The sequence below is a fragment of the Rana temporaria genome, chromosome 4 (genome assembly GCF_905171775.1).
Source record: "Rana temporaria chromosome 4, aRanTem1.1, whole genome shotgun sequence".
In the NCBI taxonomy this organism is placed as follows: domain Eukaryota; kingdom Metazoa; phylum Chordata; class Amphibia; order Anura; family Ranidae; genus Rana; species Rana temporaria.
The window spans coordinates 423,708,140-423,735,750 of NC_053492.1; the positions used below are offsets into that span (position 1 = coordinate 423,708,140).

At 41.3% G+C, this 27,611-nt stretch overlaps 1 protein-coding gene across 1 annotated transcript in view; it reads right to left on the bottom strand.

Annotated features, from left to right (window-relative positions):
• The window catches only part of DNAH14 (dynein axonemal heavy chain 14), a 340,790-nt gene that overhangs the window by 110,305 nt on the left and 202,874 nt on the right, over nucleotides 1-27,611 (bottom strand). The window contains 8 exon segments of the mRNA XM_040347836.1: nucleotides 627-805; nucleotides 1,810-1,889; nucleotides 5,751-5,883; nucleotides 5,987-6,127; nucleotides 19,414-19,530; nucleotides 23,704-23,933; nucleotides 25,768-25,882; nucleotides 26,837-27,089. Of these exon segments, the coding sequence (XP_040203770.1) occupies nucleotides 627-805; nucleotides 1,810-1,889; nucleotides 5,751-5,883; nucleotides 5,987-6,127; nucleotides 19,414-19,530; nucleotides 23,704-23,933; nucleotides 25,768-25,882; nucleotides 26,837-27,089 (1,248 nt within the window).

The following is a 27,611-nucleotide window of genomic DNA, read 5'->3' on the forward strand; positions in this document are numbered from 1 at the left end:
AACTTCAGCTTTAGGCATTCCTCGCCACTTACATGCCACATTTGGCACGGAAATATTTGGCGGGGTAGCGGGTACCTAGTTTTGACAGGCACCCTGCTCTCAATTCCGCTCTGGCTGCCTAGGCAGCTCCTCCTCTCCCCCTCCCTCCCTGCAATCTTCTGGCACACGTCACAGGTCCCAGAAAATTGCCAGGCCACTGAGAAGGCAAAACGCGACTTGCGAATGCGCAGTGCGCACCCGGCTGTGAAGCCGCAAGCTATGGCAGCCAGGTGCTCACATTTGAAATGCCGGCACCGCGTAGAGGAGAGGGAGAGGAGCAAGGAATCAAAAAATGTGTAATTTGTTAGAAAATTAATAAACAAAACAAAATTAAAGGAAACTAAACAAATTCCAAAACAAAATTAGTAATATAACGAATCTATCCAAAACAAAACTAAACACATTTTTTCTGTTCTGCACATGTCTGTGTTCCTATTGATTATGGGAAAAATGTGTGACCAAAAGCTATACAAAGAAAAGACATCTCTTTGCTGCCTATAGGCACAGAGCTACTATGCCTTATGGTAAATATATTCCTGATGGCAATGCACGCAGCCAGTGGAAGAACATCATCTTGCTATTCTTACTTGTTTTGACTTTGGTGCTCCCAGTGTATCCCGGCCCTTCTTCACCAGCTTACTCAGGATATGGCTCTGGATTCTGGCTGGATTTGTGTGTGTTCCTAGCTGTATGGTGGAAATGATCAGCTGGTTCTGTTTCCGATTTCTCGAGTCACTGGCTGACATTCGCCCAGTGATTGATCTTTCTGTAAACGAAGGCATAACATGTTACCACTAGTGCCATATCCTCATGTAAAGCACTGGATAAGTGCATCAGCTGCCAATCGTTATGATGGTGGTACAGTAAAAATGTTGCTAATTGATCCTAATTTCCAAAAACAGAAAGGTTTCTTCACAGTAAGAGCTGTGAAACTGTGGAACAGACTCCCTCCAGAGGTGGTTCTGGCCAGCTCACTAGATTGCTTTAAGAAAGGCCTGGATACTTTCCTAAATGTACATAATATAACCGGGTACTAACATTTATAGGTAAAGTTGATCCGGGGAAAATCCGAATGCCTCTCGGGGGATCAGGAAGGAATTTTTTCCCCTGCTGTAGCAAATTGGATCATGCTCTGCTGTTTTTTTTTTGCCTTCCTCTGGATCAACTGTGGGTTTGGAGCTGGGTGTATGGGATTGTATTGTGTTTTTTATTTTGGTGTTTATTTTTTTGTGGTTGAACTGGATGGACTTTTTCACCATCTAAAAAAATACAAAATCAAAGTACCCTGAAAATAAGTGGAGGGAAAAGGGCATAAAATGATGTTGTTTTTTTTTTAAACTTATTTTTATTTTATTTTAAATGAATGTATGGGTTCTGATTTTTATGAATGGATTTCTTTATCAATGAGATGTATAGTAATTCATATTATCGATTATATAACGGAAAGCAAAATGATGTCAAGGTGAAGTCTTGACTTACCACAAACTGCAGTCATTTTACACTAAGTGCAACGAATGGCTCTGCTAATAACATAAGTTAATTGGTGCTGGGAGGGGGAATATGTGGTCAAATGAGAAATCTCTAATTTTGCAGTAAAATCAGGTTTAATAAAATTTCACAATCATCTCTAGTTCAGAGATTGGCTGGCATTGGCAACGTTTGCAGCACGCCCACTCAATCCTCCAAAATAACAAACATTTTCTGAATGTGATTGTACACGTTTTTAGAACACATGGTCAGCTGGCACCCAAAATCTGTATTGGACTTTACCTGTGCCATCAGCAAAAAATCCAGACTCTTCATCACCTCCAGAAATTGATCCGGTTATAGATGTAATATTCTGCAAAAGGCTACAAAAACACAGCACAACCAGTTATGTTTTGTGAGCAAATATATACAGATACAGATGTAAAAAAGGGTTAAGGAGACTGAGGAAACACTTCCTCCTGCCTGCAGCAGACTGATGACTTATGGCCCGTACACACGATCAGAAAATCGGAAGTTAAATTTAGTCTGATGAACGATCTGACGATTTTTTGATTGTTAGTATGGTGCTTTTGACAGCCGATTACAAATTTTTGTCAGACAAAAACTGGATGTACAGGCTCCAAAATCGTTGTCTGATGTGACCACAACATCTGATTTTCGTTTCAATAGTACGGTTTTCGGCCGGAAAAAAAAATCTGAAGAACAAGACTACACATGCATGTTTAGAAACAAAAGAACACATAAAAAACAATTTAACACATTACATCACTTCTGACATTAAATTCTGTCGTACGAAAATTTTCTTATGGTGAGTAACCTCTTCACTTTCGATATGAGACTAGCATGCAAGAAAAAACTGACGAAAATCCATCCAATAATCTGATTGCGTGTACAAGGCTTTAATGTAGGGCTGCCACCTTTACTTCAAGTCAAACCCGAACACTTTTGTGGCGCACATCAATTTTTTTTTTACATTATAAACTATACATATATTTTGCTATTAAATAACATTTCTAATCATATGAAGTTAACAACAAGAGTCACACTTTACATCAGAGTCCACAGAGTTTCCCGTTTACATCTGAACTGGCAGAGTTTCCTTTCACTATAAGCGGGGACTCTGCAGATTCTGATGTAAGGGAGAACTCTGGGGCCTCTAACATAAGAGATGCTCTGGGAAACCTGATTTAAAGGGGAACATTGAGAACTCTGATGTACGGAGAAGACTTTAAAGTAAGGGGGAAACACTGTGGCCTCTGATGTAAAGGGAAACTCTGATGTAAGGGGAGCTCTGAGAACCCTGATTTACCTATCCCCCCTTCAAGAGAGAGAAGGGGGGATATTTCACTTACAGATGGATGGTGAGCTCACTCACCCCTTGGCAGTCAGCACCTCTCATCCAGATGTATATTTTTCTGAGGCACAGCGCCAGGGATTGGAGTGTGGGCAGACACAGAGGGGTAGGAGCGGGGGGGGGGAAGAGGTGCCCTCTCTCTTCTCCCGTCTGTATGTGTTTGGGGGGGTGGGATGGTTTGTTAGTGCTGGCTTTGGGCAGTGTGAAAGAGTGTAACAGAACAGATACTCTCTACCCTGCTGGGAAGCCATAGTCCAGTCTAAATAATGTGCCCGGGTCTCAGACAGTGTGAAACCCGGACACATGATTCCAAACCCGAACTGTCCGGGTGAATCCTGAACAGGTGGCAACCATATTTTAATGTCAGACAGGCCTAGACATTATGCCTATACACAGTCTCTCAATTGAGAAAAATACAGGCTTATGAAAAATGATGCAGCTGCTATATATTGTGACAGGAATTTATTCATGCAGATTCAGTTTGCGGATATGTCTGGTTCACTGCAGCAATGATGTGCTATAACCTGTAACTATCAGAAATAATCATTCTGGAACACCCATGTCAGTGCAATAACTTTGCTAGTTCGCTATTTCCTATGGGTTACTACACAGAAGGAAAAACAAATAGCATTCTGTTCATCATATAATAGCCTTGTGTATAGGCAATCCTATAATCAGTGGTAAGCTTCCTTACTTTGCAGTGCTGGGGTTGTAGGCTCAATTCCCAGTAATTAAATGACTCATGTCAATATGTTATGCCTGTGTTTATGTTGGGTACCGCTGGGTGCTCAAGCTGCCGTACACTATACAAAAACATACTCACAGATTAAAGCTGAACTTCAATAAGTGCAGATTTACTTCAAAAGGCAAACTACTGTATTATCTGAACAGTCTAATTTCAGTTTTTGTTTTTCCAACTAAAGCTGACCATACATGGATCGAAGTTCAGCAGGAACCGGATGAATTTCAATTCATGTATGGACGTTCCACTTTATGAGAAGTTGATCTATTGATAGATTTTTCACGTGCCAGCTTGTTGGTATATTTTGGCTCGATCAGCGTATGCAGCCAATCGGCTGCAGCACTGATCAGTGTATTCTGATGGTGGGGGAGTGCCGAATGTGTAGATGGGTAAATTGATTTAGTTTTTTCGTTTAACCAGCAAACCGAGCCATGAAAGGCCAGCTTACGGCCCTTTCACATGGATGTGTCCGTGTACGGGCTCCGTTTTGCTCAGCAGTGATCGCTGAGCAGGCAGGTGACAGGTCGGTCTTGGCACACCGTGCAGGGACCGATCTGTCAGAGCGCCACTCTCCTCCATGGGGGATCGGATGAAGACGGACTTTAGAGTCAGTTTTCATCTGATCCGATCCCCCAGACGGATGGAAAAAGACCTTCAGGGCAGTAGTTTCCAGCAACGACAATCAGTCACTACTACTTCTGACCGGTCTTGTTCCTGCCTCCTTGAGCCCTGGTTCACACTGGGCTGCGGGAGTGAAGCCGTGCGAGTTCAGCTGAACTCGCACGATTTCACTCCCGCTGGCTGTCCCGATTTCGGCCGCGATTTAAGAGACATCTGTGCAGGTTTCTGCACAGATGTCAATGTAAATCGCGGGCCGAAATCGCAAAAAGTAGTACAGGAACTACTTTTTGAAATCGGTGCAGCGCCGCAGAAGCGGCGTCGCACCGATTAGGACGGTGTCATTGCCGACAATTGCCGCCGATTTGAGATGCGATTTCACAAGTGAAATCTCATCTCAAATCGAACCAAATCGTACCCAGTGTGAACCTGGGCTGAAGGGCATAAGTGCTGCCTATAGTTTGTGATCACCCTGGTTTTTCCCCTGCCCATACACACCCATAGGATGGACATGGGCACCTCAAAAGACCCTTTTCCCAGCAACCAATTTGGGAAAAATGCAAAGAGGTCGGTATCAGTAGGAAAATCTAGTGTGTTTCGGGGGCTCACAATTCTTCCTTCATCAGGACTTGTGCTGGTGGTGATAGAAGGAAACACTGGAAATTGAGAACAAAGAAACAAAAGATCAGAATGATGACGGTGCAGGCACCAGACTATAACCCCCAGAACAAGCTCTGATGAAATGGGGAACTGTGAGCCCCCAAAAATGCACTGGATTTACCTACTGATCTTTTATCTAGATCTAGATTAATAAACCAAAATAATTATAGACTTGTGGCTCATCCGTCACACTGTTATTGGATTGCTTCGGGGACTTATAGGGTTACCCCATATAATAGAGAGCTGCCTCCTATGATTGGAGACTACACCAGATCATACTTACTTTTGAGTTTAAAGCCTCGTACACACGATCGGACTTCTAGCGGACTTTTCTGTGGATTTTGGTCTGAAGGGCGTTGGCCGTGAACTTGTTCTGCATACACACGGCACAACATTTTCAGCCAACATTACCCCAACCACGTTGTTTTTCAGCTCTTTACCGCCACCCTTTGAGCAACTTCTGCTATTGTTGCCTCATGTTTAACATTGGTTCTGAGCATTCATGTTTGTACTTTGGATTTTGGTTGGACAGGTTTGTGTACACACAATCAGATAAACCGGCGTAACAGATTTATTGCCAGATAGTTGGTGAGCATGAACAGCCAACATTTGTTGTCGTTAATTCAGCCAACAATTGTCTGATGGAGCATACACACGGTCTGATTATCTGACACAACACGTACATTAGACAATTATGGCCAAAAAATTGGATCGTGTGTACGAGGCTTTATACTCCACTAACACCCATTCTGTAATGTGCTAAGGAAAAGGAGTGCTGTCTAAATGACCTAGATATGAAACTAGTTGCAGTGTTTTACACTCATAAGTGCTGTGAAGTCAGAGTAATACCTAATTGTCCTGGAATCACTGAACAGAAAGACGTCCCCCAGCACAGTCCCAGCCTTTACAGACAGTCCGCCAGGTTTCTGGAGTTTATTCAACATGTTGTGTATTAAGGTGGATTTCCCAACTCCTGAATCACCTAGAAATGTACAATAAACCAGGTAACATGAGAGGATCTGAAAACGATATAGATGGATACTGATAGAAATTGATCCACAGATACTCAGGTGTCAGGAGCTCACCTGTGAAGAGGACGGGCTGCTTGGCTGTCAGGAGAAGGCTGCTTAGGAAGGAATACCTCACACTGTCCACTGTAGAGATGAAGCGTTGGACAATGCCACCTCTGTCCTTTAAAGGGTTAAGCTCTGAGAACAGTAAGGTCTCTACAAAGGCAAAAAAAAGGCAAACAGGTTTCAACAGATGTTGATTAAATATAAAATATACACCCAAATATACAGCAGCATTTCCTAAATTGTATGTTTTTTTTTACCATATGAGCAAAAGAGAAAATTCTTGAAGCGGAACTACAGCCAAAATAGCAATAAAAAAATGCATAGTCCAATTATAGATAAAGTAAATGTGCTTTGCATTCACATGTTGTGAATGTTGTTGTAACGTGTTTCTTCAATATAGAGATTTCCCTGGCAGTATTTTTATTCTGTCGCTAGATGTCCTGAGGCCTCGTACACACGACCGAGTTTCTCGGCAAAAACCAGCAAGAAACTTGCTGGGAGATATTTTTTTGCCGAGGAAACCGGTCGTGTGTACATTTTCGCCGAGGAAACTGTCGAGAAACTCGACGAGCCAAAAAGAGAACATGTTCTCTATTTCCTTGACGGGAATGGAGAAACTTGCCTTGTCGAGTTCCTCGACAGCCTAACAAGGAACTCGACAAGGAAAACAATGTGTTTCGCCCGTCAAGTTTCTCGGTCGTGTGTACGAGGCTTCAGTCGCATTCAACCCACTTCCTCTGAGCCCAAGTATTTCTGGACCCAACCCTAGCCTGTGACTGGATAGTGAAAGGAGAAGCAGCACAGTGATAAGCTCATCTCCCTGTCACTTTGCTTGCTCCTCCTATCAGAATTCTTCTTGTCAGCGCATGAACTGACTGGCTCGTTGTGCTGTTTGTTCTTCTCATGCTCCAGTCCGGCTGTACAGGTCAAATTCAGGTACTTACAATTTTTTTTTTTTTTTAAAGATGCATCAATGATTACAGAGCTGCATTAATCTGTGCCTTTTACATCTGCCTAGAGTTCAGCTTTAAAAGAAAATGATAATGTATTTTCAGCATTTTGAGTTATTACTGCAGACTTTATTTTTTTAACATGTTTACTTTCATCTTCTTGTTGTTGTATTAAAGTGTATGTCTACACCCCGTGAAGCACACTGTCCCACTTCTTTCAGGGGAAGAACAAGTCCATGGGCTCAATCCAGGGAAAGTAGTCCAGCAGGCAGGCAGGAAGGTCCGAGGGCCTAGCAGCCCCTGAAGCACACAGTCCCCTTCCTCTAGGGGAAGAACAAGTTTGAACAGGTTCCAGCCTATTTACCCCCTATCTGACCACCTACTGGGCACCCCTCCCCAGGTATTGCCCAGAGAGAAGTAAATATTAAGGTGAGAGATTTGAATGTCCTTTCCTGAACTATGGAAGACAGGGGGAAATAATGGATCTCACCATATGGGAAACCACAAACAGACCCAAACAGACAACTGCTTCACTGATTAATCATGAGCCAAAAACGAAATTTGCCTAACATCCCAGCAACCTAACTAGAAGGGTGCTACATCTGGTAAGCTCAGGGTTTGCAAAGATTTTCGGTGCACACAAAGGGGGTTATTTACGAAAGCTCAATCCACTTTGCACTATAAGTGCAAACTACAAGTGCACGGTGCACTTGAAATTGCACTAAAAGTGCACTTTCAAGTGCAGTCGCTGTAGATCCGAGGGGGACATGCAAGGAAAATAAAAACAGCATTTTAGCTTGCACATGATTGGATGATTAAATCAGAAGAGCTTCCCCTCAGTTCAGTGGGAACACAGACAGCAATATTACCCTTGGTGTCAGAGGCGGCTCTTGGGTTCACAAGGTGACATCTCTGGGTGCCCCCAGCCCCTTAGTTATTAAAGAGCAGGATCTGGGGGCCGTCTTGTTAACCACTTCCCGACCGCCACATTTATATGTACGTCCACAGAATGGCACGTACAGGCAAATGGGCGTACATGTACGTCCTTGCCTTCTAGCGGGTGGGGGGTCCGATCGGCACCCCCCCGCTACATGCGGCGGTCGGATTCCCGCGGGGAGTGATCCGGGACGACGGCGCGGCTATTCGTTTATAGCCGCTCCGTCGCGATCGCTCCCCGGAGCTGAAGAACGGGGAGAGCCGTATGTAAACACGGCTTCCCCGTGCTTCACTATGGCGCTGCATCGATCGAGTGATCCCTTATATAGGGAGACTCGATCGATGACATCAGTCCTACAGCTACACCCCCCTACAGTTGTAAACACACACTAAGTGAACACTAACTCCTACAGCGCCCCCTGTGGTTAACTCCCAAACTGCAACTCTCATTTTCACAATAAACAATGCAATTTAAATGCATTTTTTGCTGTGAAAATGACAATGGTCCCAAAAATGTGTCAAAATTGTCCGAAGTGTCCGCCATAATGTCGGAAAATTTTTTTTTTTATAAAAATGCAATAAAACTATCCCCTATTTAGTAAACGCTATAAATTTTGCGCAAACCAATCGATAAACGCCTATTGCGATTTTTTTTTTTTACCAAAAATAGGTAGAAGAATATGTATCGGCCTAAACTTTTTTTATATATGTTTTTGGGGGATATTTATTATAGCAAAAAGTAAAAAAATATTGAATTTTTTTCAAAATTGTCGCTCTATTTTTGTTTATAGCGCAAAAAATAAAAACCGCAGAGGTGATCAAATACCACCAAAAGAAAGCTCTATTTGTGGGGAAAAAAGGACGCCAATTTTGTTTGGGAGCCACGTCGCACGACCGCACAATTGTCTGTTAAAGCGACGCAGTGCCGAATCGCAAAATCTGGCCTGGGCATTTAGCTGCCTAAAGGTCCGGGGCTTAAGTGGTTAAAGGGGGCTTCCAGATCTCGATAAGCCCACTGCCCACAGACCCCCACAACCACTGGCCAGTGTTGTGGGGAAAAGGGCTCTTGTCCTTGAATTATTTTTCTCATCATGGGGGTGTGAGTGGGGCCCCATGTCAAGTTTTGCCTAAGGCCTCACAAAGCATAGACCCGCTTTTATTGGTGTAGAAGGAGGAAAGTGCCAAAAGCCCCTGATGAACAGGGGCCCTTGGAACCCTTAAAACATGTTCACTTTTTATGATACAAGAGTCTGAATAAAATGAAATCTGGCCTTTCTACAATATGCTTTTGGCACTTTCCTCCTTGTATAACCAATCTATGCTTGGGGAAAAAACCTAACCTCTCACCACCAGCCCTCAAGGAGCTTTCTAAAGGTAATAACCCCATCCACGCTCCTGAAGTTCTGAATAAACACCTACTACTTTAAAAGTTGGCCATAAAAATAAAAAAAAATGACCCCTCAGATTTACAGCGACTGCAGTTCCAAGTTCACTTTCAGTGCAATTTCAAGTGCATTTTGCACTTGTAGTTTGCACTTGTAGTGCAATGTGGATTTGCCTTTCGGAAATAACCCCCAAAGTGTATTTATATGCTCTGTGGCCACTGAGGAATATATTTAAATGTACATTTTTGTGCCTGGAGGTGAGCTTTAATTGCAAAGAAAATATAAAAAGTTAAATGTATGGGAAACAAAACTGTACTGCCCTCCACTCCCAATGATAAATGATGCCTATTCCACAAATAACACCTACATAAATATGTAAACAAGTGACCCATGTTGACAGGAGAGAAGTGATAAATGGGCTCTGATGAAATGCACTGTCAGCACAATGGTAAAAAGTAACATTTACAAAGAATAAAAGAGAAGACAGGCTATTTTTAGCAAGTGACACCAACAAACGCAGTCATGATGTACTGAGAGAGCATGCTGTCAGCTCTGATGATCATCTGTGTTGTACGAGCCTGCAGAAATACCTCCAGCTATAGAGGATGGGTTGCAGAAGGTTAACCTCTCTTACCTATCTATAAATGATTATGGGATAATGCACACCTTACGGATAATGTGGAATAATTTGGGGGAAGAAGAGTGTCTGTGTAGCAACCTGACTTCAGCTGTTCTTTTCCACCTACTGCAGATTAGAGATGGATTTAAAGCACAAACCTTAGACCCCTTTCACACTGAGGAGTTTTTCAGGTGGTACAGCACTAAAAATAGCGCCTAAATAGCGCCTGAAAAACTCCTGCCCAGCCTTCTCAATGTGAAAGCCCGAGGGCTTTTAATCTGAGGCGATGCGCTGGCAGGAGAGAAAAAAATCTCCTGCAAGCAGCATCTTTGGAGCGGTATGTATACCACTCCTTCACCGCTCCTTCCCATTTAAAACAATGGGAAACCGCGGTAATACCGCCCGCAATGCGCCTCTGCGGGCGGTATTAACCCTTTATCGTTAGCTAGCAGGGGTTAATAACGCACCGCTATTGGCCGAATCCCGTGGCAATTCCGACGGTATAGCGCCGCTATTTTTAGTGGCGCTGTACCGCCACGCGCCTCCCGCCCCAGTGTGAAAGGGGCCTAAGTGTCCCAGTTGGAAAATTTCACCTGTTCTGGTAACAACTCAAAATTTGTGATTTTTTCCCTCATTTTACAAAGTCCAGCAGAAAAAAATAGAGAAGATGAAACTCCCCAGTGGGAACACAGACAGCATTATTAACCTTGGTGTAGAAGGAGGAAAGTGCAAAAAGCCCCTGATGAACGGGGGTCCTTTGAACCCTTAATACATGTTCACTTTTTATGATACAAGAGTCTGAATAAAATGAAATCTGGCCTTTCTACAATATGCTTTTGTCACTTTCCTCCTTATATAACCAATCTATGCTTGAGAAAAGACCTAACCTCTCACCACCAGTTCTAAAGTAGCTTTCTTTAGTCAATACATTTTTATTGGGTTTAACAATATACAACAATTGAAGTAGTTGCATTCAATATACAACATTAGTACTATAATCACCTTGTACAGGCAAACATTTAACAGAAAAAGTATTTGGTACTCAGTGACCTAGGCCAGCCTACCCCAATTGGGTACAAACTGTAGGACTGGGAGGTCACCAAGATGATTCATGGTACAACCTATACAACTAGAGTAAATACAAGTAAAGGAGGGGGAGGAAGAAGGAAAACCGAAATAAAGACTGTCATTAGTAATTGTCCACACCAATGATTCTGTATTCTATACCGTTATTCTTCAAAATGTAGGAAAAATATTAAAGTAAGGGATCTTTTAAATACTTGGAAGCTCTAGGGTGACTTAACCACATTTTCCATTTTCTGCGATAGGGGATTATAGAGTCATTCTTGTAGGCTTACATTAGTTCTAATTGAGCTTGAGTATTTACTCTGGTGATGACCATAGGTAGGTTTGGGGCATCTTTGGATTTCCATAAGGAGGCCACTGTAATTCTTGAAGCTATCAATATATGTAACACAATAGTTCTGTACATAGTGGGGTATTTGTCAAGATCTATACCTAATAATGCGGTGGCAGGAGTAAGCTTGGCAAGGTTACCAGTAAGATCAGCAACAAAGGATGAGATAGAGTTCCAAAAGCTTTTTAGAGTCTTGCAACTCAGAGCGTGTGCAGGAGATTTCCCGTTTGCTCGTTACATTTCCAACAAATGTCGGATGATGATGGATACATTTTGGATAATCTGTATTGGGTTAGGTACCATCTATTAATTTTTTTTTTGGGCATTATCCCAGTGTTCAATGCAAGAGGATGATTTATTTATTGTTTGAAATGATTTAATCCACGGATTCGGGGAAAAAATTTGGTCCAGGTCTCTCTCCCATTTCAACATTTTTTTGGTAAATAATTGAGAGGAGAACGTATCATAAAAGAAAGAGATACCTTTCCTGCTATCATTCTTCTGAAGAGTGACAGGGAGTTCGATCAAATTATTGGGATTGAAGTACTTTAGTTGGGTACACTTACCAAACTTATGCCGCATACACACGATAGGTTAAACCGATGATAATAATCTAATGGACCGTTTTCATCGGTCAAAACCGATCGTGTGTGGGCGCCATCGTTATTTAACCATCGGTTAAAAAAAAGCAAACTTGCTTTTAATTTAACCGATGGATTCCTAACCGATAGGTCAAAACCGTTAGTAGGCACGACCATCGGTTAAAAATCCACACATGCTCAGAATCAAGTCGACGCATGCTTGGAAGCATTGAACTTCGTTTTTTCCAGCACGTCGTTGTGTTTTACGTCACCGCGTTCTGACACAATAGTTTTTTTAACGGATGGTGTGTAGGCGCGACGGACCATAAGTCAGCTTCATCGGTTAACCGATGAAAACGGTCCATCGGTCCGTTCTCATCGGATGGACTGATCGTGTGTACACGGCATTACTCACGATGATATTTTTGACATAAAAGGGTAGGTTCTCGTACAGAGTATTTCCTTTACTGATCCATTAGTTTACAGAGAGTCTGATTCTACAATAGTTAATGACTTCTGTGGGAAGATATAATTTAGATTTTTTCCTTACATGTCTGGTTTTTGAGAGAATGTGTTTCCAAGCAAATAATGTGGTTTTAATGCTTATTAGGTCAGGAATTATTATCTTAGGGAGAATGGTGCTAGCTATTGCAAGGGAATAGAGGTCAGAATTGTTTGTGGCTAGACGTTCAATGTTCAGCCATAATTTATCTTTTGTGGGGGTAAACCAATGTTTTATCTGATCTAAGAAATAGTGGGCTGGATTCACAAAGAGTTACGCCGGCGTATCAGTAGATACGCCGACGTAACTCGGAATCTAAGCCCGTTGTAAGTTTAAGTGTATGCTCAAACTGAGATACACTTAAACCTAGCTAAGATACGACGGCCTGCGCCGTCGTATCTTTTTTTTTAACAGTTTATTGCGCCGTCGTATCTTAGGGTGCAATTTTCCCGCTGGCCGCTAGGTGGCGCTTCCGTTGATTTCGGCGTAGAATATGTAAATTACTAGATACGCCGATTCACGAACGTACGCTTACCCGTCGCAGTAAAGATACACTGTTTCCGTAAGAGATACGCCGCGTAAAGATAAACATGTAGCCAATGTTAAGTATGGCCGTTGTTCCCGCGTCGGAATTTTCAAAATTTTACGTTGTTTGCGTAACTCGTCCGTGAATGGGGCTGGACGTAATTTAGGTTCACGTCGAAACCAATGACGTCCTTGCGGCGTACTTTGGAGCAATGCACACTGGGAAATTCCACGGACGGCGCATGCACCGTTCGGGAAAAACGTTGATCACGTTAGGTCACCAATAATTAACATAAAACACGCCCCCTCATCCTCATTTGAATTACGCGCGCTTACGCCGGCCCCATTTACTATACGCCGCCGTAACTTAGGAGGCAAGTGCTTTGTGAATACAGCACTTGCCTCTGTGCCTCTCTGACTTACGGCGGCGTAGCGTAAATACGATACGCTTCGCCGCCGTAACAATGCTCGCCCCATACCTGAATCCGGCCCACAAAATTTTAGGCAAAGTTTGCATCTTGAAAGCAGCTATTTTACCAGCCCAGGATAAATTAGATTTTTGAATATGTAATAGGTCACGGGATATTTGACCTAAAAGTGTGGGGAAATTGGCATCATACATTTTAGTTGGAGGAAATGTGAGTTGGATCCCTAGGTATGTTATCGATTTATTGTCCCAATTGTATTTGTGTGTTGGGCGTAGAGAGTTGATTGTTGAGTCTGGTATGTTTATAGGGAGGATGAAGCATTTATCCTGATTGATTTTATAGTACGAGACATCTTTAAATTTTTCTAGAATTGAGTGTACTGTAGGCAAATATATTTCAGGCTTCGTTAGTGTCAATATGATGTCGTCTGCGAATAGTCCTAGTTTGTGTTTGTCTTGGCCAATTGTAATGCCTCTAACGTTCAGGGATGATTGAATGTATTCCGCTAGGGGTTCTATAGCTAAGGCAAAAATTATAGGGGATAGGGGGCAGCCCTGTCTGGTTCCATTAGTTAAGGGGAAGTTTCTAGCTAAGATACCTGATGTGTAGACCTTTGCGTTGGGCTGGGTATATAATGCCATGATTGCCGAATTAATAAAGCCATTAAAGCCGAATTTAGTTAAGGTTTTTAAAATGTACTCCCAATGCATTCTGTCGAATGCTTTTTCAGCATCTAAAGCTAAGAGTAGGGCGGGGGTTCGATCATTGTGTATAGAGTTAATAATATTGAGCATTCTTCTTGTGCTATCCTGTATGCCTTTACTGAAGCCAACTTCATCAGGTTTGATTAACCTAGGTACTATATTAACGAGTCTATTTGCCAGTATTTTTGCGTAGATTTTCAGATCTGAATTTAGTAAAGAAATAGGCCTGTAATTTAGAGGGGAAGTGTGATCTTTGCCTGTTTTAGGTATAGTGATAATTATTGCTTCTAGTAGTTCTTTTGCAAAGGTTTCTGAGTTTGCTGCTTGATTAAACAATTTAGAGAGATGGGGGACTAGGGTATCTTCAAAGGCCGCATAATACTCTCCTGAGAGGCCATCTGGGCCTGGTGATTTATTTTTTGGTAATTAATGTATGACCTTAATAATTTATTCATTTGAAATAGGTTTGTTGAGTGGTTCTAATGATGTAGGGTCAATGGAAGGTAGATCAATATTGTCTAAAAAGGATGAGATGTTAGAATTTGGTTAGGAGGTGAGAGTGTAACTTTTTAGATTATAGAGTGCCTCGTAGTACAATGAGACGGTATGTGCAATCTCTTTAGGATTGAGGATTGTTTTGCCTGAGTTGTGGTGGATTAGTTTATGAATTTAGTTTTTTTGTTGTCAGTGTTTTATTTGTGAGGCCAATAATTTACCTGCTCTGTTACCTTGGGTTTAGTATTTTAAGTTTAGTTTTTTTTTAAATATTTATCATTATCAGCAATTAAAATGGACCTGAGATCAGATCTAAGATTATTGAAATGGCGTTCTAAAATTATATATATATATATTTTTTTTGTGCGACTTTTCAAGGGTGGAAATTTCTTTTAGTATTGAGTTGATCGTGTTATTTCTTATTTTTTCTCTCTGGCGGTAATTTGAATTAAGAGACCTCTAGCATAAGCCTTGTGGGCACACCATCAAGTAGTGTTGTTGACAGACATATTATCTAAAATCTTTTAGACCTTTTTTCATCACACATCTATGTCTCTCCTGGGAGAGGATATATGTGTTGTTTCTCCAAAGATAATTGTTGTGGCAATTTTGGTTTGAATTAATATCAAGAGTAATTGGGGCATGATCAGACCACGTTAGGTTGTGGATACTAGCATTCGCTAATTTTGGGAGGAGATTCTTATCTGTTATGAAATAGTTTAATCAGGAGTATGTCTTATGGACATTGGAGAAGAAAGTGAAGTCCTTTTCTGTGGTATGTAAGAATCTCCAGGGATCGTACAGGTCTTCTGCTGCGAAAATGTTGGATAGACCCTTTCTGGGAGTTTTTCCTTTCTTGGAGGTGTCCATATCAGGATCCATCGGTGCATTGAAGTCTCCACAGATCAAAAAAGTGGACTTTCTGAATTGTTCTTGCTTTCCCGATCACTTTTTGGATAAATTAGTGGGGATTTTGAATGGGGGCATTATCATATACAGTATATTGACAATTGTGTATGACATGTTGTCTAAGGCGGCAACCAGAATTATGTATCTTCCTTGGGTATCAGATTTGAGTTCTATTTGTTGGAACGAGACAGTGTCTTTGATAGCTATAGCCACCCCCACAACAAATCTATTAGATTCCTCTATCCAAGTTAACAGCACGGATGGACGAATAACCACTGTTAGCTAATGTATACTGACAACCAGGAGGTCTGGCAGAATACCCAAAATGCACCTGGCTCCTTCGACAAAAGTCCATTAACTCAGCACGGTCATCCAACTTCTCTGCATTGGTCAAAATTCGAACAGAGTAGGGCCAGCTTAAAGTACAACTAAAAGGCAAAACTTTTTTTTTTTCGTTTTGGATAGACTGGGAGAGATTAGATCCCCTGTCAGGTTTTTATTGCTGTCAGTGCCCCTGTTAGGGAGATTCACCCTCTCTGTTTGTCCTGTTTACCAATATCATTGAAAGTAAAAATAAATGAAAATCCAACATTTTGGGTTGTCCCCAGAAAAGTAGTAGGGGGAAATATTTCAATGGGGACACTAGACCTGGGGGTCCCCATGGAATTCCCTTTTATCAGGGATCTCCACTTCATTCCTGTTAGAATATGGGACAGGAAGTGAAGGGAAATTTCCGCAATGGGACACAGATGGCGAAAAAAACCTTGACAGGGGTTATAACCCTCCCTTGCTCTATCCAAAGAGAAAAAAAAGTTTTGCCTATAGTTCTACTTTAACCACTTGTCGACCGCTGCGCACCTATTTACGTCGACAGACTGGCACGGGTAGGCAGATTGGCGTACAGGTACGTCCCTTTAAATCTGCCGCCCAGCCACATGCCTAGCGAGTGCGGCCGTGGGTCCCAGGAACTCGATGTTCCCGGGAGTCCCGCGGTCGCAGTCGGCAAGAGCAGAACAGGGGAATGCCTTTGTAAACAAGGCATTCCCCTATTCTGCCTAGTGACACTGTCACTGATTACCGTTCCCTGTGATCGGGAACGGTCATCAGTGACGTGTCACATGTAGCCAGGCCCCCTAACAGTAAGAATCACTTCCTAGGGAACACTTAACCCCTGCAGCCCACCTAGTGGTTAACCCCTTCACTGCCAGTGTAATTTTTACAGTAACAGTGCATTTTTATAGCACTGATCACTGTAAAAATGACAATGGTCCCAAAATGGTGTCAAAAGTGTCCGATGTGTATGCCATAATGTCGCAGTTACGATAAAAATCGCTGATCGCCGCCATAACTATTAAAAAAAATTATTAATAAAAATGCCATAAAACTATCCCCTATTTTGTAGAAGCTATAACTTTTGCACAAACCAATCAATAAACGCTTATTGCGTTTTTTTTACCAAAAATATGTAGAAGAATACGGCAAGTGCAATTGCTCCAGAGCTTAGTATATGAGCAGATGTTCCGATGACTTCTGTCATCCAATCACAAAAATGCTTTTTTTTTTCATGCACATGATTGGATATTCTTTGGAAAGTGAAGCTTAACCTCATTTACCAAGCTCTGAAGCAACTGCACTTATAGAATGCAACTGCACTTTGCAAAGTTCACATTCTATTTACCTTTCGTAAATCAACCCCAGAGTGAATGCACAAGACTGCCCCTTGCCTTGCATACCACCACAGCTCCCTGCGCTCACAGTGTGCCAATGCATGTCTTAAGGTCAGCACTGCTCCTGCATTATCACTGCTAAAGAAATTCACCTTAAAAAGTGAGCATATTATAATATATAACATACACTTGGGGGGGGGGGGTGCCTCCAAAATGGAAGGAGGAGGGTCATGGAAGGAAGCCCAGAGTGGAGCTGTGGGGCTTTAATTAAATATTAAGCAAGGGCAATTTTTATTGAAATATCGAGTCTCCCAAGCAGCTCTCCGAAACAACATCCAAGCAAAAATACGAAGATTACCAATTCAAAATCCGACAATTAAACTCAGCAAAACGAAAACACGACCAAATGGAAATAGAAAGCACAAGCATTCATCCGGTGATTAATGTGTCCTGTCTGGCATAATATTTGTCTTCAAGCGGATGGCCTTTAACAATGTGAAAAATTACAGCAAAGAGAATGACGAAAACAAAAGAATAGAATTGGAAGCAACAAAAACTTCATAATCGAAAAGTAGAAGACACACGGCGAGGGCATAACAAAACAGCCCTTTTATTCGGTGCTATAAATATTTTTTAATCCTTCAGGCCATCAGGGCATTTTATTGCCTCTGCATGCTAAAGAAATATAATGCAAATGATACAGATATAGAGCTGAAGGCTGTGCAAACACAGAGGTATGGTAAACGAGTAAGATAAATGCCCAGAGCCACAAAACAACCACCAGATGTAAAACATAAGATCAGAAACCTCATTGTGATAAAAAATGAGAGTAAACATAAAAAGACAAAGAAAATTCATGAAGGAAATGTAACCAAATAGGAAAGGAACGTCACGGTTAAATAAACTATATGAAGGGAAGGAAGACGTTATGTGAATGATCAACAAACCATTAGAATTAGTCAGAATTACAATGGAACTCCATCTAAAAAGGTAAATAAATAGTTCATAAAGAATCAAAGTATACTATATCGCCAAAACAAGATGGCACCTAACCACCACACCTACCATATGGTTAATAGAATGCTGGCACCCCTCTAATTGACTGCATTTCAATGGTGGGGAAGGCCCTTTTTTGTACCACCATGAATGCGCCCTTGGGTACACAGCAGCTCCATATCAAAACATGGTCTGAGCAGATTAGCGTGGAGGGACTCAAGTGGCCTGAACAGAGCCCTGACCTCAACCCTACTGAACACCTTTGGGATTTGGAACACCAATTGTGAGCCATATCTTTTAATCCAAGATATCTTACTCCTCTTCCATAACACTCTAATGTTTATTCTTATGTGTAAGGCTGCTATGTTTCTTCGCTTTGTATCCTCCAATTTAAGAACACTTACCTCGTTGGTTTCACCCTGCGTCTCCTCCTCCTCGGCTTCATGGCGGCTTCCTCTGCGTCTCCACCTTCTCAGCGGCCAATACGATTGCTTCTCCTATTAGCCAATCGGGTCACAGGACTCGTTTTCTGATTGGACGGGAGGAGAATTGGGAATACAATAGCGAATATTAATTTGCTATTGTCCCACTACTGGGTGTTTAAGGCGCAGTGCCTCTGGTTCTAATCACATGCTTCTGAAAAAAACAAAAAAAAACAATGGAATCCATGCGTCCGGCGCTCTTCATGTAGATTGGGAGCTGGGCGCATGGATTAGGGGGCCGATTGCCCCTGCACCCCTTATGGATGGGCCGCCACTGGAAGTGACCATGAGCTTATAGTAGAAGGAGGAATGTCAGGTCCCTACGGCGTACAAACCTGGCCAGCTGGAAGCAGTGCTGTAGATCCATACGCTGTACAGAAAGGGTTAATACAATTGGAAGAGGACACATTATAAATTTGAAGTTATACTCTGTGCTGTATGTGGACTCATCTCTGCATTCATCTGTGGTTATAAGAGACCGGAAATTGGAGTGTATATGACAATTCATGTGCTTATGACCTTCTTGAAACAAAGAGGTCATTATATTCTGATAAGTTCCCTGTGCTTATAGAGGTGGTGAAATCACTGGTTGATTGGAAGATGGCTGTGTCATTTTTTTGTATAATCAGCATGAGGTGTGATATGTATAGAAAATCTGTGAAACACAGAAGGACTTTTTGAAACATGTTACATTTGTTTGGACTTTTGTTATATGCATGATACTATATTTTCACATTTACAGTATACAGTATCTTAAAAACCCAGATAACTTCCCTTTAGATAAAACAGACAGGGACATGCTGCATACCCCATTCGCATTACGTGCAGGAGAAACATTACCTTTATGGATTAAAGATTCTGTAGATGGAACTAAATTGTGCCAAGGTAAAAAGTTGCCGGTTTTTAGATCCACAAAATAACTGAAGATCGAACTCTCTCCCAGTGGTATCTGAACTCCTAAAAAAATTTAAAAAACGAATACGAACGCTTTACAAGTGTACTATAAGTTCTACAAGCACATTCTGATAACAAAAAGTGTGAAAGGATATCCAAAGCCAAGAACAAATATGTAATATATTACGACTTACCAGTCCTTAGATGTGGAGGCTGCATGTGTTTTCTTTTTTCAAGTTAAGAACATTTTTTAGCAAGTACAGAAAATACCTGTTTTCACATAAATGCAGTGACCTTTTCACTTCCCGTGAGCTTACCATGAGACATAAAACAATCGTATTTTCCTTCTGTAAACTCCAATGTTCTCATCCCCATGTAATGGAGAGGGACAAAGGAATGCCTATCATCCTGTCCTAGAGGGTCAACCATGGCTCTCTCTATAGATACAGTATGGTGCAGGAGTGAACATGGTCACCATAGGGCAAACATTGTGTTATTCACAGTATCCCTAGGTGAAAATAAAGGATCAGAAGCATGAGAAATACAAAAGCAGCCATCACATCTAAGAACTAATAAGTTACATGCCTCTGACCAGTAGGTAGAGGGACAGCAATTCACCCAGGATAAAGCAATAGGCACACCCACTCCCCACACATGAGGAACCACATGTTGTTGCCATAGATTAAAAATAATCATTATGTGTCTGGATTTCATTGCAAAACATCTAATCAATAGGGAGACAAAAAACAATCAGACATTGGGAGTGGACACTTATGCCCTGTACACATGATCGGAATATCTGTCGGGATAAACTCAGACAGATTTTTCTGACGGAATTACGTTCAAACTGTCTTGCATACACACCAAATTCCGACCGTCCAAAACACAGTGACGTACAACACTCGACTTGATTCTGAGCATGCGTGTTTTTTTTCATCGTAAAAAAAGAGAACATGTTCTCTTTCTAAGTCCGTCGGAATTTCCGATGGAAAAACTCTTATGGGGCACACACACGGTCGGAATATCCGATGAAAAGGTTCCGTCAGACTTTTTCCATCGGAAATTCCGATTGTGTGTACAAGGCATTAGAGAGGTTCTTTATGTTCAGGCAGAAAGCCACCCCTTAATCAATGGCATGTTATTTTAAATTAAAGGACTGTAACAAAGTATTATTTGGTAATTATGTGTGCACTACAAAAATCAAAGGCAGCTTTTATTTCTGCTGAAAATGGTAGCTGTTTGACTCTTATGCTGGTCATTGGCTTAAAACTCAATTTTGGAATCCCAGACCTGAAACAGAAATGCAGATCAGGAAAGTCAGAAGTTCTTGTAATCGTCCTGAGTTAATGAATCAATGTACTATGAGAGCCAGGCATTCGATGCCTACAGAGTGATGGGTCAGAACTGGCAGCCATATTCTGACTCTTAGGAAAAGTTTCCTTTAAAGATGTCAGGACAGTAGACAAATGTCATCTGGTAGCTGCAGTTCTATTCAGATGACAATCAGGCAGAAATTGAGGTGGAAATATCCTTGGGGCACATTCGCTGTAGAGAAAATCTGAGGGTGGAGAGAAAAATGGGTCACTGCAAGGATTCATATTTCTATGAGATATATCTGCTATGAAGAACGGTAAATCTACATATTGGACAGATGGTTGCAAACTGTCACATTTGAACAAAAATCCAAGTGAATTCAGACAACAATTATATTTAAAGTTTATATAAACCCAAGGACAAAAATGTAATATATTGCAGCTTATCATGCGAGTGAGAGTGAGTGAGGATGATCCCAAAGTTCTGAGTTGGACCCAGAACAGGGACACAAGGGAAATCCTCCAATGGGGACATTTGATTCCATGACAACTGTCTAAGAGGCCCTATCCCTCCCACTGCAAAGATATCCTCTCACTTCCTGTTAGTCTACAGGATGGGAGGTGACAGAAAATCTCTCTACCAAGACACAGATTGCAATAAAAAAGTGTTTTAACCCTTCTTCACTCCATACAAAAAGAAAATAACTGTTTCGATATATCTAAAATATATATTTTTTATTTCTTGGTCTTCTGATTAGAGCCACTAAGAGAACACTATAGTAGTGATCTACCATTGCAGGGGGTGGCAGAACATGTCATGTCAAATCCTTAGTCAATACACTGGGGGACATTTGTTGAGCAAATTAGCAACACTATTAGTTGAAATTACGCTGTCTCTCAATCACCAAAGTCTATACTATAGTTATTTTTTGTATGAGACCCCTGTGTCTATAATCCTTGTTAAGGATTATAGGCACAGGGGTCTCATATACAAAAAATAACTATCGTATAGACTTTGGTGATTGAGAAACAGCATAATCAGGTTTATATAGACCCGTGATAGACTTTTAACTCCAAACAGATACCCAAAAAAGGTTTTATTCTATGACAGTGCCACTTTGGAGCATCTGAGGAAGCTGTAAGCTTGCAGTAAATCTGTTGCATAATCTGCTTCACTGCTTCTGTTTAGCATTGTCTTTCTATGCAACGGATTTGATACATGTCCCCCAAAGTGTTCCACATTGTGCTCTGAATGCTCTGCTACACAGTACACATAAGGAGCATACTGTATCAGGATCAGAAGCCCAGTCTCTGATAATTTTAGCTCTGGTACTTTGTGCTGGACCATGATTGTCACAGACAGCTGGGGGTTTGATTGCTAAAGCTTGTCACAGCTGTTGGCACTTGACGTGTAGGCCACTTTGCTCCAGACTTGATTTAAAGGAGAAGTATAGTCAAAGCTATTTTAGCTATACTTCTCCTGGGAATCACAGGAGTGCAGTTCCTTAAGTTGGGATCCATCCACCCAACCACCTTTACAGTCGGGATCCAACCAGATGCCTTGACCAGCAGCTGGCTCAACCTCTCAGAGAACTGCTAGGAGACTGAGACCGCCTGTTTCCGCCCCCACACAGCTCAGCCCTCCACACAGCTCAGCCCTCGAGTGAGCATTGGAGGGTGCTGAGCATAGAGCCGTTGAATGACAGCCACCAGCTCTCTGTCCACTATAGACTGGAAACTGAGTGATCAGAGGTGTTTGATCACTCAGTTCTCAGTTTTAGAAGATGCAGGGGACAGACTCAAACTTATTTTAAAGACCCAAGCACAGCAGTCTACATTCTAAGCACTTGTTGGCCACATGTTGGCAAGGGGTGTATTACATCTGAAGGTACCATTAAAACCTACTTGCCTGCAATTTGTAGATTAACGTTCTTCAACACAGTTGCCAGTACAGAGATAATTCTAACCTACATTCTATAATGGAACTAGGAGTTTGCACCTTACATGCTCATAGATCAAGACCATGTAGTTACTAAGATTCCTCGTCTTAAATTAACAATTGGGAACCATGCCGATTGGTTCTTGTTCATGCAATCATCATAACACTGAGTCATGGTAAGTTCATGGGTTTGTTCACAAACAAACCTACCTGACCCAGATGGCATTGTGCTTGCACAGAGGTATCCAAGTGTAATAGGTCAAAAAGAGACCAAAATAAAAATCCAAAGTCTTTATTGTTCAACTGGTTACAACAAGCAGGGCAAAGGACCTGTGAATACCAGCACTGACTGCAAATTGTTTGCTTAAGAATATTGTTGAGTCCATTTAACATTCTGCTATTTCATTCAGTCCTGATGAAGGGTGATCGCATGGTCTTTCTCCCTGCTCTGTCCTTCCCTCTAACTTGGATTTCTCAACTTGGGTGAATGGTCTCTCCTAGCGGATCCCTATGTTTGCAAATACGGGCCAATTGGGCTAAGGTAATGACTTTGTCCACATTTTGATAACGTGTGAAAATACCCGACTAGCACCCTTCTACCACTACCTTTTTGACCCTTGCACAAAGGGATGCTAATAGCTGACATGCTGCAGCTGTCACAGTGCAATACTTTGAATAAAAAAAATATGAATTTAAAAAGTTAAAAAAATTGAATAAAAGCTGTAATTTGATAAAATTTAAACTGTACACTTAAAACCGTGTACCAAATATATTTAATTAAAAATGAAAATGTTATTTAGGTGTGAAAATCTGTCAGAAAATGATATAAAGGTTAATAACATAGACTGGTGCTACAAAATTTGACTTGATCATGTAGGCATTAGGCAACATGGAGCTCAGGTTAGGGTAATAAAAGGCATGGGAATGGGAGAATTGGGTTATTGTTATAGATACTAATAACAATAGCTGTGAGTGATTTCTTACCACGGGCTTGTTCTCCTTCAAACAAATCATGAACGAAATTGCTGAAGTCATATGTCACGTTGACCAGAAGCTCATCTCTAGCCTTTAATCCGATGAGAGAATCTCCTTCCTGTTCATCTTCACGGGTTAGAACCCCTCCGAATGACCATGTATATGCAAATATGTACAACTTCCCCAGCATAGGAATTAACTTCTCTGGATGCTTCTCTAAAAACCATTTGAGTTCTTCTCTACAGATGAATGTAAAAATTAAGACAAATAAGAAAGCTGACATTGCTGACCTTAAAAAAATGCTAATTTCATGGCTGTCTCTGGATTAAATGGTTTTGAAATTCCTGAGCTGAAACAAATATACAGAAAATAGATCAGGGTGAAGTCTTGACTCCTAATCCGAGTACTTGTTCTGGATATGTGGAAATAAATATGTTTCCAGCACACAGCATGAAAGCCAGGTGACTTGTATTTTCCGAAGAAGAGTTCAACAAATGAACTCTCAGGCGTAACGTATCCTATTTACGCTACGCCTCCGCAACTTTGACAGGCAAGTGCAGTATTCACAAAGCAAAGTTGCGGCGGCGTAGCGTAAATAGGCATGTGCCGTCCGTGAAAGTATCCCAGTGCGCATGCTCCAAATTAACCCGCAAAAAGCCAATGCTTTCGACGTGAACGTAAATGACGCACAGCCCTATTCGCGAACGACTTACGCAAACGACGTAATCAACGTAAAATTCGACGCTGGCCCGACGTCCATACTTAACATTGGCTGGGCCTCATATAGCAGGGGTAACTTTAGGGGTAACTTTAACGTAAACGGCGTATCTGTACTGCGACGGCCGGGCGTAAGTTCGTGAATAGGCATATCTAGCTGATTTACATGTTCTAGGCGTAAATCAGCGTACACGCCCCTAGCGGCCAGCGTAAATATGCAGTTAAGATACGACGGCGTAGGAGACTTACACTGGTCGTATCTTAGAGAAATTCTGGCGTATCTGATTCTTTGAATCAGGCGCCAAGATACGACGCCTCACACTCAGAGATCAGACGGCGTATCTGGAGATACGCCGTCGTACCTCCTACGTGAATCTGGGCCTCAATGCCTAGTACAGGTTTTCAGTTACATACCAAACAACATAATGTTTTAAGGGACTTTTCAAGAGCTACAGTGATGAACCAAATTTACACAAACATATAAGTATATAAAATCATACATTTAATTTATACAAAGCTTAAAAATCAAGGATTAATGGCACAAAAAAAAGTACCACATCAATATTATTTACAACTAAAAACTACACTTATTTTGTATATGTAGGGAAGGAAAACACCAGGGGTCCAATGTTGGCAAAGTCAATCAAACCTCTAATTGTTTTTTTTTTTAGCTTTTACATCAAGGAATTACCACTGCACTCCTTAAAGTAAATCCATCCAATAATGGGGATCAAACCTCAAACCTACACTTGGCATAAATCCTTCATGCCTAGTACAAGTTTCCATTATTGTACATATTGCATTCAGTTCGGCAAACACTATAGATCTTGAGATAAATCATACCTATAATTACTAACCCTCGAGCGTCCCTTAAGACATGCAGCAGCTTTTACCAATATCATCAGTATCCTGGGCTTTAATAATAGAAACATCTGTGCCTTTACTGAAGTGGACCCAAACTCAAAAAGTGATGGTCTGCTACTTTACGGAGATTGGAACATCTAGAGATGTTAATTGTGAGGGGAAGATACAGCGCAACATACATATTGTAGTATGACTTATTAAAACCAATGAAAGTTACTAACAAGGGTAAGCATAGTGGCACATGGGACCAATATGGATAGAGACCGCATCACATTAAGGGTCCTGGAGTACAGGATAGATGAGAGCTGGTGCATAGTGTCTAGACTGTTGGGAAACCGGCCAGCAGAATGTGAGTACGGCATTCAGGATGTCATGTAGCTTGGGTGTACTCACATCCTGCTGAAAAAAACTGACATTTTAGCTTTAGATATATGAAGCATGCAGTAAGTTTGCTTGTATATCTTTCAATATATGTATCTATTGTCTTCTAACCTTTTTCGTAGGCCTTCACTCAGGCTTGGTGAGTATGATGTCCTAGTATTAGCGGAGGAGTGCGTTTCACGAGTGTTTGGTAAAGAACTGAGCTTCTCCTTTAATTCATCTGTCGCTATAATGGAAAAATATCAGTGGTCAAATATTGGGCTCTTCACCAAATCATAGTAATTTCAGTGCCATTTTAAAGAGCACCTGTGCCAAAAAAGCAAGTAGTATTCAAAGGACTAAACACCTGTGTTGCCTGAAGGCTTCTCTTTTCTGCATTACCTACCATACCTTGTTCTGCATCCTCAATATTTTCTCAATCAAATTACTACTTTATAAAACTATGAATATATCTAGGCTAGCACCAGCATAGGGGCCAAAACAAGATTACAAGCAAGATTTCTCTGTAACTCCTAATTCAATGTTAATTATGTACAAAGGGCAAAATATAAAACACTATGGGATACATTCTTGATGAGTATACCCTTAAATAAGATGGCAACATTGAATTGTAACATGGAAGTTTAGGCACAATCAGGAATAGTAGATAACTGAAGTACACACTGATTGTGGAAAGTCAGTGTGCATGTGCGGCATGCAGAAGCAACATGTTGTGTATGCATAGTGATGACGTCATCGCATCAGTAAAGGTGCCGTTATAAATAGAGGGAGTTTCTTTAAATGGCCACCATTATACATGTGAATTCATATACGCTGCACTATTTCAAACATGACAAAGCCAGTTAAGGTAAAACATGTTGAGTTTTAGGTAGCTCTGCATGGTAGCCAATCGGCTTCTAACTTAACTGAATGGGTTGTTTTACAAGGTGATCGTTTAAAATCACTTTAAGTCTGAGTGGATTAGGTGCACAGTGATGGAAACAGCACCCCCTTGCTTGCCTATATCAATGGTAAATCCCACAGTAAGGCTGTCTTATAGCACTGGAAATTTCAGGTTGCTGTATACTTTATATTGTTCGTTGAGCTTTCACAAAGCACATCAAAAGCACATTTTCTTCTATTGTATAACCTTAAAAAATATAATCCACAGAACCCAATATAAACAAAAATCAAAACTTACTTTGTCCGAAACCTCCATTCCTGCTCATGAAATCGATAAAGGCATCCAGGATTTTGCACAAATTCATGACGAGGACTGTGTTTTGGACAGGGAAAGGTAAGCTGCTCCTATGCCTATGGATGAATTTTATGCCCTCATCCACACTGAGACTGAACAATGTGTTAAGGTACTGCACTCCCTTGGCGGGGAGTTTAGTGGATATCCGAGTCACCCAGGTCCGAACAAAAGGTTCCCATCCAAGATCCACTGGATCCTACAAAAGATGATTCATCTAAGCTGGTCATAAAATATTAAACAAAAGTATTTTTGAACAGTTGCAAAAAATAAAATTAGAAATATGGAAACCCCAAAAAAACCTGTTACAGATATCAGCAAATAACTTTCATAGTCTCATTTAAGATTTTTGAATTAAAAGAACTAATGTGTTGTCAGTCCCTAACTGCTTTTCACTGATAACATGTTTTCAAGGTTGTGCTTGCAGAGGTGAGGTCTTGTGCCTTCTGGTAACATTATTTTATTATCACATGGGAAGTCCCCTGTAAAAACCTTGACCAGGAATCAAAAACAATTAGCAACCTTACTACACGATATGGCCAAAAGTATGTGGACCCCCCTTCAGATTAACTTGTCTGGGTATTCCCAGGAAAGGGAACTCTTACAGAAGAGCCATTTAGAAAATTGTGTGCTTCCAACCTTGTGGTAGTAATTTGGGGAAGGCCCTTTTTTGTTCCCGCATGACTGGTGCAAAAAGCCAGCTACATAAAGAATTATCTTG